Source organism: Gobius niger (genome assembly GCF_951799975.1).
Source record: "Gobius niger genome assembly, chromosome: 3".
NCBI classification, from domain to species: domain Eukaryota; kingdom Metazoa; phylum Chordata; class Actinopteri; order Gobiiformes; family Gobiidae; genus Gobius; species Gobius niger.
This window is the reverse complement of record NC_136854.1, coordinates 10,237,925-10,253,923: the sequence shown is the minus strand read 5'-3', so window position 1 is coordinate 10,253,923 and position 15,999 is coordinate 10,237,925. Positions and strand designations below refer to the sequence as shown.

Genomic DNA, 15,999 nt, shown 5'->3' with positions numbered 1-15,999 from the left:
CAAATAAAAATTATAATTGCTTTAGATGTGTCCAATTATAAGTTTTATAACCAAAAAACGATGACACTGAAAAGAGCAGAAATGTGTGAGTGGGCATCAGTACTCACTTCTGTAATGTTGACCTCTGCCTCCTGCTCACGTATGTGCTGAAGGTCATTCAGGTCTGTTTTCCTTCTCAGAGAGGCCCCTGAACACAGTGTGAAAAGTGTGTATTATGTACAAAGGTTTCCATGTTCTGTTGCATGTCTATATCTGCATGTATTTATGTGGAACAGGACTGGATTGGTTTAAACACAAGCTCAAATCCTCACAGTGTGGCTGTTCTCCTCCTTAAGAATACCAAGTGATGGTAAACTAAACAAAAAACAAAAACATTATTTTCATTTCAGTGACAACTTTACAGACACCAAACATGTTTTACTTACTCTCCGGTTCTTGAAGTAGAAGCTTCCTCTCGCTCCAAGATGTTCACTCCCTCTTCAAAATCATTATCTCTACAAATACAGGATAATGGCAGTTTATGAATTATTTCCTAAACTGACACTCAACCCATGATGGTTGTTTTGTGGTGTTTGGTTTCTGTTTTTCCATAGCATCAGCAAGGCTTACCTATCTTTAGTAAGTAATGCACACCATTTGATTAGACTATTATCCTCAACCCACTACAGTTCACACGTCTATACTTTGTTTCTGTGGTGATTTTTTTTATTTCAATGCACATTTTTGTCTGCCCTTTACACACTGTCGTGTTGTGTGATAATCTCATTCACCCCAAAAAATTCTTACCTCTCAGAGAAGTCCCGGACTTGATAGTGCTGACACAGCAATATGAGCAGGAAAGAGTGGTTGTTTTTTTATATTTTGGAGTAGATATTGGAACTCCTGATCCGGTTTGGTAACTGGAAACATAAAGTTATGTATATTTACACAAAATGTAGCAACGACATTGTGCAAGTCTAATACAATTCTTACAGAGTAAGCTATAGTTTTAATCACATTTTCTTCAATAACGCACGTAGCCCACTGGCCCTCATTTATTTATCGTACAATAAAGTTCAGATGCTAGCACTATATTTAGGTTTTGACATTACATATACTGCGTGTCTGCACGTCTGCAAATCTCAATGCTACATTTGATGTAACGCCAGTTTGCACAGAAAATTACATAGTCAGTTCACGTGCATGTAAAGTAGTGAAAACATCCGCTGTGACCAGTGTCAGTGTTTACAGTAGGCTAACCTTATAGCTTTATAACGCCATGCAAACAGGTCATAGTTAGCTAGCGTATTAGCGCTTAGCATATGCAAAAACCCTAATCATGACGGACTAAATTCAACTAATTATCGTCATGAAAACTTCAAAATGTCATGCATTTACCTGTAGAAACTGCCATCTCTCTTCCTCCGTGCTGAAGTTGGGCTCACGTAGCTCCGTCCATCTGTTGAACAACTTTCCGATTTAAATTCCACATCTGTCTTGCCCTCGTTTTCCTGCTAGTTTAGAAGATGGACTTTTGAACTGTTTACATTTCTGATGAGAAGGAGCAGGCAGTCGTAGCTTCTGGCTGTTGTTGTCCAGAGCGGCGCTCGGGCGTAATGGCGGATCCAGGTACGAGAAACACTCTCTGCGCGTGCTCAGTTCTCGGGCGCGAGCCTGCAGCGCGCATGAAGTGTCAATCATCGTCTTGCTCGCATTTTATTGGTCTACGCGATCGGCGAGCGGGCTCTTGAGTAGTTGCTGAGATCAGGGAAGGAGGGACTTAAAAAATATATAATAATATATATTTGTACTCACTATATATCAAAGTTTAAGGCCAGGAGGTCAATTTTGTGCATTTCTTAAAAAATGTAAAACATTTAGACTTCCAGACTATCACTTTAAGGATAGTGGAGTTTACAAACTGAACTCAAAGCTATTGTCGGAATAGAGGATGAAAAAGTGTCGGATTGGCGGGATGGAGGGTTGTCGGAATGACAGGTCGACCCTGCTGAGAGCGCTGGGATCAGGAGAGGGGCAAACCAAAAAGCAGAGGTAACGTGAACTTGTGCACAGAAGCACACACTGTGGAAAATAGGAGACACTGAACTCCATAAAAGTGATGTGCAACCCGCACATCACTAACGCTCATCCCTCCATCATAGAGCACCCACAGGCAAAAACAGCCAAAGCTTCACAACAACAAAGCAACACTGTTAGTCACACAGCTTTTGTTATAAGAATAAGAATAGCTAATGGATTATGAAAAAAAGCATTGGATATTAGTTAAATCTGACGTGGGATATATGCATGGAAATGACATGCAACAAATTGGCCACATAAATAAGATTACATGACAAATTGTGAGTTATACTGGCAGCATTACAACACATTATGGATATTAATACTGGTGGAAATGTCTGCGTTCAATAATGTATGTGAGCTAATGATTAATGTAAAAATATATACATTTTAAACAACTTTTACGTTAAAGGGACTATACAGAGTTTAAAAATGTTAAAATTATGTATTTTCCTCCCCCTACATGTTCCAGCCATGTCCTAATGTGTCGAATGAGCCCAGACCTATTCGCCACACTAAATCCTGCACTGTCACTCAAAAAGGTGTTAATTCGGGTCCGAAGTGCCGTCTTGCACGAGCTTAATATAGAAGCTGCAGTTACGTATAAGGCCTGAGATGGCAGTAGTGAGCATAAAATCAAAACTTGAATCTAGCCCCTTTAAAGGCAGGCTGATTATTTTTTGTGCTGGCTTATATAAATCTTAGCAATATTTACATTTTCATCTCATTTATGACAGTATAGAGCTAAACAGTCCCCACTTTCTGTCACGTGTCTGGACGTAAAAAATCCCATTCATTTTTAGCATCGATAAAATAAAAAAATAAAAATATATGAAGTCTAATCAGAGAGGAAGGACAGCGGCGTCTGGAGAATTTACTCAGAAGTCACGTGTCGCTGGTGTGTGTAGACCCTGTATTTCTCACTGCAAAACAGAACTGGGATACCACTTGATCTCTCGTGCATGCGCAGAACGAAGGGGAATGTCTAAGGCAAGGGTTAAAATTTGGAAATCAAATAAGAACCAAGTCAAAAATTTAAAAAAATGTTTTACCTGCTTTTGCTGAAATTGTGACTGTTGCTTTTCCCAAGGCCTTTATGAGAACTTTCATGTTGATGCCCCTAGAAAAGAATAAACAATACTAATAGTTTTCACAATTTGTATCCACAGTCAGTCACACAAACAAGTGCATGAAAATTTAAAGGAATTTCATCCTGGAATATAGCATAGTATATATAGCATAGTTCGCTATAGCATAGTTCTATTTGCAAACTATAGCATTGTTCGCAAATCAACAAACTGCACCAAGTTGATCACAAATGCAGTTCAGCTCCATCTTTTTCATGCAGATGGAGCCGCAATGTCATTGTCCCATTGCAGCTCGACTGGATCGCGTGATGCATGTTCTCCGTCTTGTGACACCCTCGCCACTCACCATGTTTAGTCCTGCATCTAATAATCACCAGATTCACCATTGAGTGGGCATTTGACACAAATGCGGCGTGCTACAGCTCATGACACGTGACAGCGGTTTACCATGCGTCCTAGAACTTCAACGATTAACCTACTGTGAGCTTTTAACCATTCTACATAGAGCTCATTGTTATAGTGTGTGCACGTCTTAGTAGTCAACTGCTCCACCTGCTGGTTCAGAAGATACAGTCATGGGGTCATTAAAACTGCTCGAATCTCCTCACTCATTTCCTCACTAACCCAAACGGGTGTCCAAGACGTATAAAACATTTGACATTAAGGAGTTCGGCAGATCATCAACATTTGAACAGGGGGTATCTTCTAATCTAATTATTTCCAAAAACTGTGGCCTCGTTTAGTCTTTGCTGAACCATTGCAGGCCCACCCAAAAAAAGGGTATACATTGGTGATGTGAAAACAAGAAGCAATCTCCCTCTCTCCTGGTCTACTTTAAGAATCCAAAATGGCCCTGAAGAAAGCAGTTTTTTAAAGGTAAAGAAAATGCTAGCTTATCAGCTAAACACCTACATATTTCTTCTTCTGAAACACTTTAGAGCAGGGGTGTCAAACTCATTTTGGGTCGCGGGCCGAAATTCAGTTCCCACAGCGGGTCGCGAGCCGCATATAATAGAATTGTTTTTATATATTAGGGGTGTAACGATATGTTTTTTGACCGATACGCTACATATCAATTTGAGGCCAAACGATTCGATATAAAACGATATATCAGAATATATATATATATATATATATATATATATATATATATATATATATATATATATATATATATATATATATATATAAATATATATATTGTCAGGCTGCCATTGGATTTCCCTTGGTATTTATACAGTCAACCACCAGCGACCCGTTGTCTGATGATTATCATCTTTCTTGCAAAAATAAACGCTTCCTCGATGAAAGCGCACAACGTGCTTCTGTTATTGTTGCTCCTGACGTAACTCCCCTGCGGCCACTGGCCGCTGCAGGTGCTCCATGATGACGTAACGTCACCAAAAACGGGTTAAAAGTTGAATAAAGTAACATTTAGCCCAATATTTTAAGCGAAAATAATGTAATTGTATTTTGATTTAATGTCTTTTTCCAATATATCAACACAAATCGATCATTATTAATTAAAAGCGATGTACATCGATGTGTGGCCAGGATCGATGCAAACTAGCCGAGCGCTGATCGATGTAGCGGATCGAAGACATAACATAACGATACATCGATTAAATAGATGAATTGCTACACCCCTAGTATATATAAATGAATAATAATGAGCTGTGATTTGGTCAAAGCCCCAACTTGACTGTAGCTTCATTAATAACAAGGGCTTACACTTGTATTGCACTTCACAAGCCTGTGTCACAAGTTTCTACATAGTCGTCATTATTCATTCTCTCCACACTGGTGGTAAGCTGTTATTGAAGCCACAGCCGCCCTGGGGCAGACTGTCCATTTACCACGTGGCTTTATCATGTGTTGTTCACATCCTGAGCTCTTATTATGTCAGTGCCCTCTGCTGGACACACGTGGAACTCTTTCCTTTTTTAATTTATTTAATGCCCCCTAGTTCCGAGAATGAGCATTCTGGTTATTCTTTAAAAAATCATAACTCCACACAGGAATGGGCTAGAGACTTACTTTTTTCCCCCTACATACTCCTCCTACATACAATTTATGCTCTACAGGGCAGGGGCCGGATTAAGTCATCTCGCGGGCCGGGCCGTATGTTTGACACCCCTGCTTTAGAGGCACCAAGAGTCCCCACACAGCACTGTGGAGGCGTCACAAGAGGAGCTACAGGAAAGAAAAAACGTACAAATGAGGAGATGGTGAAAGACTGCTGTGGAGCGGAGGGAGCTGCAGGAGGAAGAGGGAGGAGGTGGTGGTGGGGAAGCTGACCAGTGCAGGACACCACGCTCTGAAACAGGGACAAACCGAGGAGGTGGTGCACCATTTCAGAGGAGACAGAGGGCAGCCAGCCAGGTTTCTTCCGAGTGCTACAGTTTCCCGGTCCTCCAAGGTCATGCGGGTTAGGTTGACACACAGTGGCAGCGCGGCTCAGGACTGACTCCTGAACACTATTTCGTTGTACAATGACAATAAAGCGCTTACTTACTTACTTACCATCTGTTGGCTTGGGTTTAACAGAGAGGTCAAAGAAAATACAGAATTGATCTAATAAACTTGCAACATCAACAACATTCACATTTCAATGAACACCTTTTGTAATGAGGATGGGTAAAGTGTGCCCTCTGTTACTGGTGGCCTGAGTCACATGCTGAGTTTCAAGGATAGCACTGAGTTCCACATCCATATGTATATTCAGATCACCAGCAATAACTTCACAGTCAAATTCAGTGGCCACAACTGAAAGTAATTCAATAAAATCACCAATAAAAGGAACAATTATGGGGCGGTTTTCAAATAGCACATAAGATACACATAAGAGATAACTGGTTCCATTCAGCACCATTCATAGTAATGGTCCCGAGTGGTCTGTGATATTAACATGGCAGCCCGATCTCCTCCTATGAAACCTGTTCCATAGGCCAAAAAGGGAAACCGCACCCTCACGTGGTGTGGGGACCAGCTACGAGCCTTCACCGTGCTGCAGAGCCTGTCAATCATCCTGTATGTCAATCGAATTGAATCGTCAATCAAGTTTTCTATAAGCCCTGCTCTATAATAGGGTATGGAAGACTTTTACAGAAATGACCGACATCCGCGTCATGTCTGTGCTCTTCCAATAAGACAGCAGGAGCCTTTTTCTCAGTTCACCAACTGCATCCAAACTTTCCCTCAGGCCCACCATGTTGGTCTGTCTAATGCTTTGATGGCATAATTATACTAATATACTGTAGCTTAAATGCGTGCACAAATATACTGTTAAAAATAGTTTTTTTTTATTGAATGTTGCCCTTAGTTAGACTTCACACACAGCTGAAAAACTTTCTAAACATCAACATGTCGATTCGCATGGGACAAGAATCACCTGAGGCCCTCGGAGTTCGGAGAATTACCCAAAAGGAGAAAATCTGGAAATTTTTTACCTTCCAAATGACCAGCATGGTAGATTTGCACAGGAATAGAAACTTCAGGGGGACGTCAGTCATTTTTATTTCTTCCCTGAGGGCAAGGTAATCCTAATCTAATACTTGCCCTGATGAAGACTTGAAACGTGCCGTCAAACCTTTGGTTTATGGGCACATACCGTTGAGCTACAGAGCTAAGATTAGAAAAGTATTCACATTGACTGTAATGTACATAAAGCAGAGTAAAAAGTACTGTTTATACCTTTGGAAGAGGAGACTTTCTTCTTCGCTGATTTTCAGGCCAGGCAAAACCACCATGTGGCTCACGCGGGTGTTACAGTCCAGAGTTTTGGGTTTGTAGCAGAACCACTGCTCCCCAGTGTGGAGGTCAGTGAAGTCGCACAGAGGAGCCTTGTCCGGATCCAGACACACGTTACAAGTGCTTGTCTCAGTCACACTTCCCAACCTGAAGTCACTGCTAAACTGGATCCTGTCAGGCTGCTCCTCATCCACACGCTTTAAAACTGTGATGGACTCACTCGTCTGCACCAGCAGCACCTGGAATCAGTTAACATTCATTCAGAGGGTTCAAGTCAATTTAACATTTCACATGTAATGTACAGTGTTGGGTCCTGGTTGAGACAACTGTTGATACAGGAAAGACATGCAAGAAATTGTAATGGTGAATTTACACCGGAAGCGTGCAAGTACGCACCTAGTTTGTTATTCATTATTATTATTATGCCCAAGTGCGGCCGGGACGCACAGAGGTATCATGCATGATGCTGAAGTGTCTCTGTACACTGGTGTGTAAATGGGTGAGCGGTGTCTTGATGTAAAGCACTTTGAGTGCCTAAAGCAGGCAGAAAGCTACTGTCTTCACAGACATTTTCAACACCTCCCTGAAGTTCTGCCACATGCCGTCCTGCTTTAAATAATCCACCATCGTCCCTGTACCTAGAGGTGGGAAGTCACAAAGTACTGTACTTACGTAGACTTTTCAGGGATCTGTACTTTACTTGAGTATTTATTCAGGGCTATCGACTTTTCACCCAACTTTGGAGTGAGACATCGGTCGGTCCTGAGCTGGGTGGCCTTTATCTTTGGCTATAGTACCTCGTAATCGACTGAATTCAAAGCAAAAAATAAGTACATTCTTTTGGTGACTGAACATATCAGGAGCTGCATAGACAAAATCTACTTGTACCTCAAAGTATTTGTCAGAGGGGAGTAATGCACCAACACAAATGACCATTAAAAGCCATTTAAAGTGTGGGAGAGCACTTAAAGGGGGGGGTTTGGGGGTCCTCCTCCGAGAACATTTGTACAATTCAGATGTGATTTCCTGCATTCTGGTGGATTTAAGATCATGAATAACACTTTTAGCTGGTCTATTTACTGGTGTTAAAGAATTGCTTTTCTGGGGCCCCCTTCAAATTGGGACCCTTCAGCAAATGCCCAGTGAGCCCCCTTCATCGTTACAGCCCTGACAAAAGGTACAATGAAACAGCATTGTGCATATTTGAGGACAGTCAGTCACATGAAGATCAGAACCACGTGTATACAGTGCCTCTCGTTAGTACTCATACACCTTGAACTTTTGCACATTTTGTCATGTTTACAACCCTAAACATAAAGATTTTATTTTTATTTTTTTACTGAACGTTCACACACAAGTAACCGGCAACTGTGAAGTGAAAGCAAAATGATACATGATTCTGTTAATTTTCAAAAAATAGAAAAGTGAAAAGTGGGGCGTGCATAAGTATTAATACAGCATTTTCTGAGTGCATTAAATTGCCTTTAAAACATTTCTAATGACTCCAGAATGTTCACACCTTGGCCTAACGGTTAAATAGAGGCCACCTGTGTGTAATCTACTCTCAGTATAATTACAGCTGTTCTTTCAGGCCCTCAGAGCTGTGGTCGGAGTGTGTTGGTCACTGAACAGCATAATGAAGGTCAAGGAGCTCACCAAAGAGGTCAGGGATAAAGTTATGGAGAAGTTTAAAGCAGCCTTAAGTTAAACAAAGATTTCCCAAGATTTGAACATCTCCCGGAGCACTGTTCAATCCATTGTTCGGAAATGGAAAGAGTATAGCACCACTGCCAACTTACCAAGGCGTGGTCCTCCACCTACAATATCAGAGCGAACAAGGAGAACACTGGTCAGAAAGGCAACCAAGTGCCCCAAGATAACTCTGGAGGAACTGCGAAGTGCTGCTGCTGAGCTGGGGGAAACTGTACATGGGACAACTATAAGTCGTATTCTTCACAAATCTGGCCTTCATGGACGAGTGGCAAGAAGAAAGCCATTATTGAAAGGAGGCCATAAAAAAATCCTGTTTGAAGTTTGCTAGAAGTCATGTGGAGGACACAGCTCCATGTGGAAGAAGGTGCTTTGGTCAGATGAGACAAAAATTGAACTTTTTGGCCCAAATGCAAAACGTTATGTATGGCGCAAACCTAACACTGCTCATCGTCCTGAGTGCACCATCCCCAGTGTCAAATATACGGGGGGGGCATCATGCTGTGGGGCTGCTTTTCCTCAGCGGGGACAGGGGAGACTGTAAGAATAGTTGTGATGATGGATGGAGCCAAATAAAGAGACAATTTGGAGGAAAACCTGCTGGAGTCAGCAAGAGAACTGAGGCTGGGGCGGAGATTCACCTTCCAGCAGGACAATGACCCTAAACACAAAGCTAAATCTACAATGGAATGGTTCAATAAAAACATATGAATGTGTTAGAATGGCCCAGTCAAAGTCCTGACCTAAATCCTATTGAAAATCTGTGGAAAGAATTGAAAACTGCTGTTCACAAACGCTCTCCTTCAAATCTGACAGAGCTGGAGTTGTTTTGTAAAGAGGATGGGCTAAAATTTCAGTTTCTAGATGTGCAAATCTTGTAGAGTCAAACCCCAAGAGACTTGCTGCTGTTATTGCAGCAAAAGGGGGTTCCACAAAGTATTAATTCATGCTGTATGAATACTTATGCAAGTCCCACTTTTCACTTTTCTATTTTTACAAAAATAACAGAATCATGTATCATTTTGCTTACACTTCACAGTTGTCTGTTACTTGTTTGTGAACGTTCAGTAAAAAAATCAAAATAAAATCTTTATGTTTAGGGTTGTAAACATGACAAAATGTGCAAAAGTTCAAGGTGTATGAATACTAACGAGAGGCACTGTATCACTTTTAAAAACATTTGTTAGGCGTTGTTTGGATTCTACTTGAGTGTTTTAAGTCGTGTCCCTCCTGTTTCTCTGCCTCATGTCAGTCATTCTACTTCTTATTACCAACAAAAAGCAAGCAGCATATAATAAAGAGAATCTTCTGGAGTATTTTTTAGCATGTTTGATTAAACTTTTAATATAATTATTCCTTTTAATACAATAGCTATCAGAGTCACAAAAAGAACGCTGTATAAACTAAAACAGCATTAAACTAGAAAAAGAGCAATAAAACTCTATGCTAAATTGTACAATTTGCATCATGAGCACACACAGGACTTTGCACAATACTTTTTTGTCAGGTTCAACAGAGAACACACACAAATATATATTTATATAATTGTGCTGATATGTAAATGCAAGAGTGCTGGGTTAGAAAAAAAAGTAAACAAATGACTCTGCTGCGAATCCACTTTTGCTTGTGACTTGTTTTGCACATGAGCAAACACTTCCATATGTAATCGTGTCTTTACACTCACCATGGAGCTGCCTTCACCACAATGGTCTATTGTTGCATATGACATGAATTTGGTCCAGCGGAATTCTCTACCTGCTGCTATTAGATTAAACTCCCATAGTATGAAAACTGGTGCTTTAAGTAACAGACTTCCTACTCATTTGTCAACAGATCTAACAGGACACTTTACATGCACAGAACATTGGCCTGCGTCCTCACCCGCTCTGCATCGTGTCTCTTTGCTGTTACGCTAAAGTAGCTCCAAATCAAACCGCACACAGTTTCCTTCGAGTAACTGCACATTGGATTGAGACAGAAACTATGACTAGATGCTCTGATGCTGTGGCATACAAGCAGTTAAGAGGTTCACACACATTTGACAGTCTAGCTCGAGCACTGAATGACATTCACACAGAATTCAACATTTGGGACAAAATTGTACGTACAACAACAGACAATGGGTCAAATTTCATTAGAGCTTTCTGGGTGTATGGAGAGGGGGAAATACTAACTAGGAAAGGCAAAGTGAATCAGATGCAAGTGAAAACAGTGAAGATGAAAGAGGACAAATGGGAAATACAAACTTCACTGAAGCAGCAACATTGTTGAGCTAAGATGATGGCCCTAGCACCTCCTTAACTTGGCGTCAACTGTTGACGTTTCAGATGCCAATGCAAATGCAACTCTAAACTAAACAACTCTCCCGGTCAGCCTTGGGGCCTGTGGAATGAAAGTGGGAGATCTACTGCTGTGGCTGAAATCATTGAGGAAAAATGTAAACTCCAGCCCCTGAGGCCCAATGATACAAGGTGGAATTCCCTTTGCCTTGCTGTTGAGAGAATAGTAAGAATCCTGAGAGAACAAGGAGAAGGAGCCATCACAGCTGTGTGTACTACACTTACATTTCCCATGTGAGTAGCTTTTATGATATTTGTATTATATTAATCATGTACCATACATACATAAAATGTGTGATATAGTTTGTGCTTGTTTAACTTTAGCAGCCACTGATGTTTTATCATTGTTTTTATATATTATTTAATTTTTAATTCAGGTCCTCTCCTGCTGAGATTGCCTTTCTCTGTGAATACGTCAAGATAATGTGTCCTGTTGCAAAGGCGATTGATGTTCTTCAAGGAGACACCAGTGAGCAGATGGGTTGGCTCATTCCCACTGTTTCTCTTCTCAAGACTAAACTACAACACCTTCAACTCTCATCCAAGTGCTGTGTGCCGCTCATAGATGCTCTTCAATCTGGACTTCAGAAGTGCTTTGGTGAGATGCTCAAGGATCCGGAGCTCATTGCAGCTTCTATTCTGGTGCCCAAATTCAGAAGATGCTGAACCACAAATGAGGGCATCCCAAAATTGGATTGAAATGTCTTAACCAGACAACCAAGGATTTATAAAGGAAAATCATGAAAATCTACAGGGGTGCACAAACTTTTGCATGCCAACAAAAACAGCAATTCACAAAAAGCAGCAAAAAGAGGCAATGCAGGGTCAAAACGCTTACAAAAATACGAGATGTGTGACCCGGGCCTGAGGCCTCGGTCACATTTGGTCTGTATACATCATTATAGCTCCTTTAGGTCATATACAGCAGGAACAAGATGTTTACATTCACTTTATAAAAAGACACATTTGCATTTTTTTTCTCATTGTCTGACATGAAACCAGAATGAACTTCTTCTTTTCAAGGTCAATTACAATTGCAAAAATGATTTCTATTTGCAAAATGCCAGAAGAATGAGAGATATACTTTTTGTTTCGTTTCTGCACCATCATGCTGTGGAGGGACTGGCGCACTTCACAAAATAGATGACATCATGGTGAAATGAGCAGTGGGCGTGTTGCACCTGATTTGCTATTAGAAACTGCTTATTATTAGTGCCGCAAATGAGTTTACTACACGAGCACAGTCTGCGCAAAACTGCTACTGCTGTGCAGATGTCGGCAATCAATAATTATCATTTAAATTAAAAAACGAATATTATTTATTATTATATTAAATTATTATAGCAAACCAATCATCTTGGCTTAAAAATAGCCTGTAGATACTGCCTGATTTGTGTCTGTTGCCTTATTTAATCGTGTAAGTGCACGTGTTGTTGCTGGAACAAAAAAAAACTAAGTCCAAGCGCTCCATGCGCTCATCCAGCATGCAGGCCATGGTCATATCTGGGACTTAAACTAGCTTTTGCTCCATTTTAGTGCACTCTACCGTGTTTGTACGTGTTAAAACGCTCATTAAATGACCCTGTTAATATTGGAGCAACATCTCAAGGCACCAGCCCTGAAGTTAAAGCATGGGCGCAGATGGGTCTTCCAAGTGGCTTCAGGATAATAAAGTCAATGTTTTGAAGGGATTATCACAAAGTCCTGATCTCAATCCAGTTGAAAATGTATGAGCAGAGCTGAAAAGGCATGAGCATGCAAGGTGGCCGACAAATGTGTCTCAGTTACACCAGTTCTGTTTGGAGGAATGGACCAAAACTCCTGCCAACTATTGTGAGAAGCTTGTGGAAGGAAATCCAAAATGCTTGACCCAAGTTATACAGTTTAAAGGCAATGCAGCCAAACATTAATGAAATGTACGTAAACCTTTTGTTTTTTGAAAACTCTCATTCTTTTGGCATTCATCAAATAGAATTATTTTTTTTTAATTCTAATAGTAAAAGTTAATTCTGGTTTAATGTCAGACTGTGAGAAAAAAAATGAAATGTGTCTTTTTATAAAGTGTATGTAAACATCTGGTTCCCACTGTATATAAGTCAAAGCCTCACCTCTACGTCAGCCGGCCCGTTCCACAGCAGAGGAAACACCGCGGTGAACGTCCCGTTGAGGTGGTCCTGCACCTGTCCCACCACGCCCGCCCCCAGCTTTCGGTTGTGGAGTCTGGTTGTGAGATAGTCCCCTCCACTCTTCTTTGGGTTCCCATTGTAGTCCCTCAGCTGGATCCTCACCGTCAGCTCGTCCCCCACTCTCCACCCTCCGTCACGCGGCACGATGGTGAAGGAACTTTTGGCACCGCTCGTCGTCAGAGCCAGAGAAAACGGTTTGGGTAGAGGAGGAGTTTCAGGCCAAGTTATAGAGTCCAGAAGTCGGCGTCCCTCTTGAGTGTTTTCAGGGGAGAGGTATGTGTAGCTGCAGCGCTGTGGTGTGGATCTGTTAGAGGATCTGCTGGCGGGCTCAGGTGCTGACATCAAGGACTTTAACTCAAAATCCTGTATTGTGAAGTGGACAACTTTTGTATACCACTGATTTGACATGAAGTGATAAACCTGTAGTCAGATAAAACAAAGCAGTGCTTCATTAACGTTGAAGTTATTTCATCAACATTTTCTATTTAGTGGATTTAGGAATGTGGAAAGTGTAGTTAAAGGAAGTTTCTTGGTTGTTTCATCTCAAATAAATGATACAAATGCAATTGATTGTAAGGAAGAAGAAAAAATTCAATCTGTTTTATGGTTCAATATGACAAATACTTTTTATAGGTATCGGGAAAAGTATTGATAAAGTACTGGTATTGAAATTGAATTGAAATGTAATGTTACCCAGCCTTAGTGCTGAAGAGCCAACAATATGAGAGTGCCATGTAAAGAACTAGAGAAATATTGCAGGTCATCTCCCCCACACATATTAAAGGAAAAAAATGATGGGTCTTAAAATGATTTGGTAATGCCAGGGTTAACATTTTAAGATAGTATCTTGTTTGTTGTTGAGGGTTAAGCCATCATTAGTGACCAGGGTTTTCTCTACCTTTGTTTTGCTGAGAAGAACAATGAGAGCAGTGGTGATCAGCAGGAGGAAGACGATCTTTTTGCCTTTTGTGATGTTTAAATCATCGAGCTTCATGCCGGTGCTTCTGCCCCTGTCACAACAAAACAGTGAAAACATATTCAAAGACATACCACAACCCTGACTTGTTTCAATGATTAAGTTGAGCAATGTTAAGACAAATCAAATAATTTTCTTCAATTTTAGTCTAGTTTTAATCGACTAAAATTGCAGGTAAATTAAATATGAGACCCTCATTGGAAGTTTGAATGATTATAGTCTTATTTTTATTAGATCATCAGTTGACGAAAATACCTGGACATTTTAGTCACAGTTTTAGTCTCATAAACAAAATTTAATTTAGTTAAAGTGTAACTTTACCGAGACTAAAATTATGACAAAATATTCTAGTCCACAAAATGAACACTGAGGTTGATTGAGCATGTGTGTGTCGTCCGCCCGCTGAAGCACACTGCCGCCACAAGTCAGGATTAGAAAGCCGTAACAGTGCATCATATTCTGCTCATATTGATGCATTTTGTCTTCATTCTCGCAGAGATTGGGGAGTTTTATCTATGTACTACTATGGGCTATATGCACAGTGACTGTCCTTCCTGTCCCGTATCTTTTACATAGATTCACAATAGATACAGACGGCATCTCTGGATGCCCATACACTGCGTTCCAAATTATTATGCAAATGACATTTTTCTAAGATTTTCTAAATTGTCAACTCAAATGAGAGTCAGCATAATTTTCAGGTCTTTAACTGGTAGAGGATCATTTAAATGTGGTTGAAAAAATCTCCCAGTGAAAACAGTATTTTTTTTTTCAAAAATGAATGTAGTAAAAACCTCAAAATCCACTGTTCCAAATTATTATGCAACTCATCGTTTCAATACATTTTAAAGCTTGTAATTAACTGAAAATGGTCATTTGTTGAATTTGTAGTATTAGGAGGTCATATTTACTGAAATCAAAAGCTATTTCAATCAAAAAAATCTTAACAGGTCAAGTTATATTTTACCATAGGAGCCCTTGTGTGATAGCAGCTTCAAAATACTTTAATCCATTAAACTTGTGAGTTTTTGGACAGTTTCTGCTTGGATTTGTTTTCAGGAAGTTTTTTTTGTTGAGGTATTCTTTACAGCAGGACATGGTGTGTTGTCATGCATGAAGAGGATTTTGTTAGGGAAAGCACGGCTCTTCTTTTTGTAGCATAGAAGACAGTGGTCAGTCAGAAACTCCACATATTTTTCAAAGGTCATTTTCACACCTTCAGGGAACCTAAAAGGGCCTAAAGGGGCCCACCAGCTCTCTCTCCATGATTCTGGCCCAAAACATGACACCGCCATCTCCTTACTCACGTCACAGCCTTGTTGGGACATTGTGGCCATTCACCAACTATCCACTACTCCGTGATCGGAAATCGGGCCCGATCACGTGGTTACAGACTCGATCGGAATCAGACAACACCTCCCGATCAGGACTCGGATATTTATGCGTGTCCATTCTCGTTACTTTTGATCAGATTTCGAGCTACCGCGAACCACTTTCTGTCCTCTCCCCCTGGCCCAGCGCCTCTGTCACTCACTCCACCTGCTGCCTCAAACCACTCGCACCATCGCTCAGTCCGTGTCCCCCCTTCGTCTGAGAAATGCCCAAATCCACACAAGTGCCAGCGCAGGAGAACAATAACAACATGGCTGTAGGCTAAGAGGAGAGAGGAGTGAGAACGGACGGGAAGACAGGGCAGGGAGAGAGCGGTAAGAAGTAGCAAACAGCTGTTTTTATCGCTATTACCCCGCTACATGTGATTAAACCATGCCTACTCAGACCCGCACTGAGCAGAGAAACCCTTGCATTTCTGCGGAGATGTTTAAAAGTCCATGGACAGAGACAAGAGCGCGGCCCGCTGCGCTCATACGTGCGCAAACGCTGAAAGACGAGGG

At 40.9% G+C, this 15,999-nt stretch overlaps 1 protein-coding gene across 1 annotated transcript in view; it reads right to left on the bottom strand.

Moving 5' to 3' along the window:
* Positions 1 to 13,473, bottom strand: part of LOC306961014 (NXPE family member 3-like) — a gene marked incomplete at both ends in the record, with an annotated part of 42,921 nt that extends 29,448 nt beyond the window's left edge. Inside the window, 4 exons of the mRNA XM_079553623.1 lie at positions 3,111 to 3,178; positions 5,662 to 5,679; positions 6,840 to 7,135; positions 13,054 to 13,473. Of these exons, the coding sequence (XP_079409749.1) occupies positions 3,111 to 3,178; positions 5,662 to 5,679; positions 6,840 to 7,135; positions 13,054 to 13,473 (802 nt within the window). The remainder of the gene's footprint in view (positions 1 to 3,110; positions 3,179 to 5,661; positions 5,680 to 6,839; positions 7,136 to 13,053) is intronic.
* Positions 13,474 to 15,999: the final 2,526 nt, after the last annotated feature.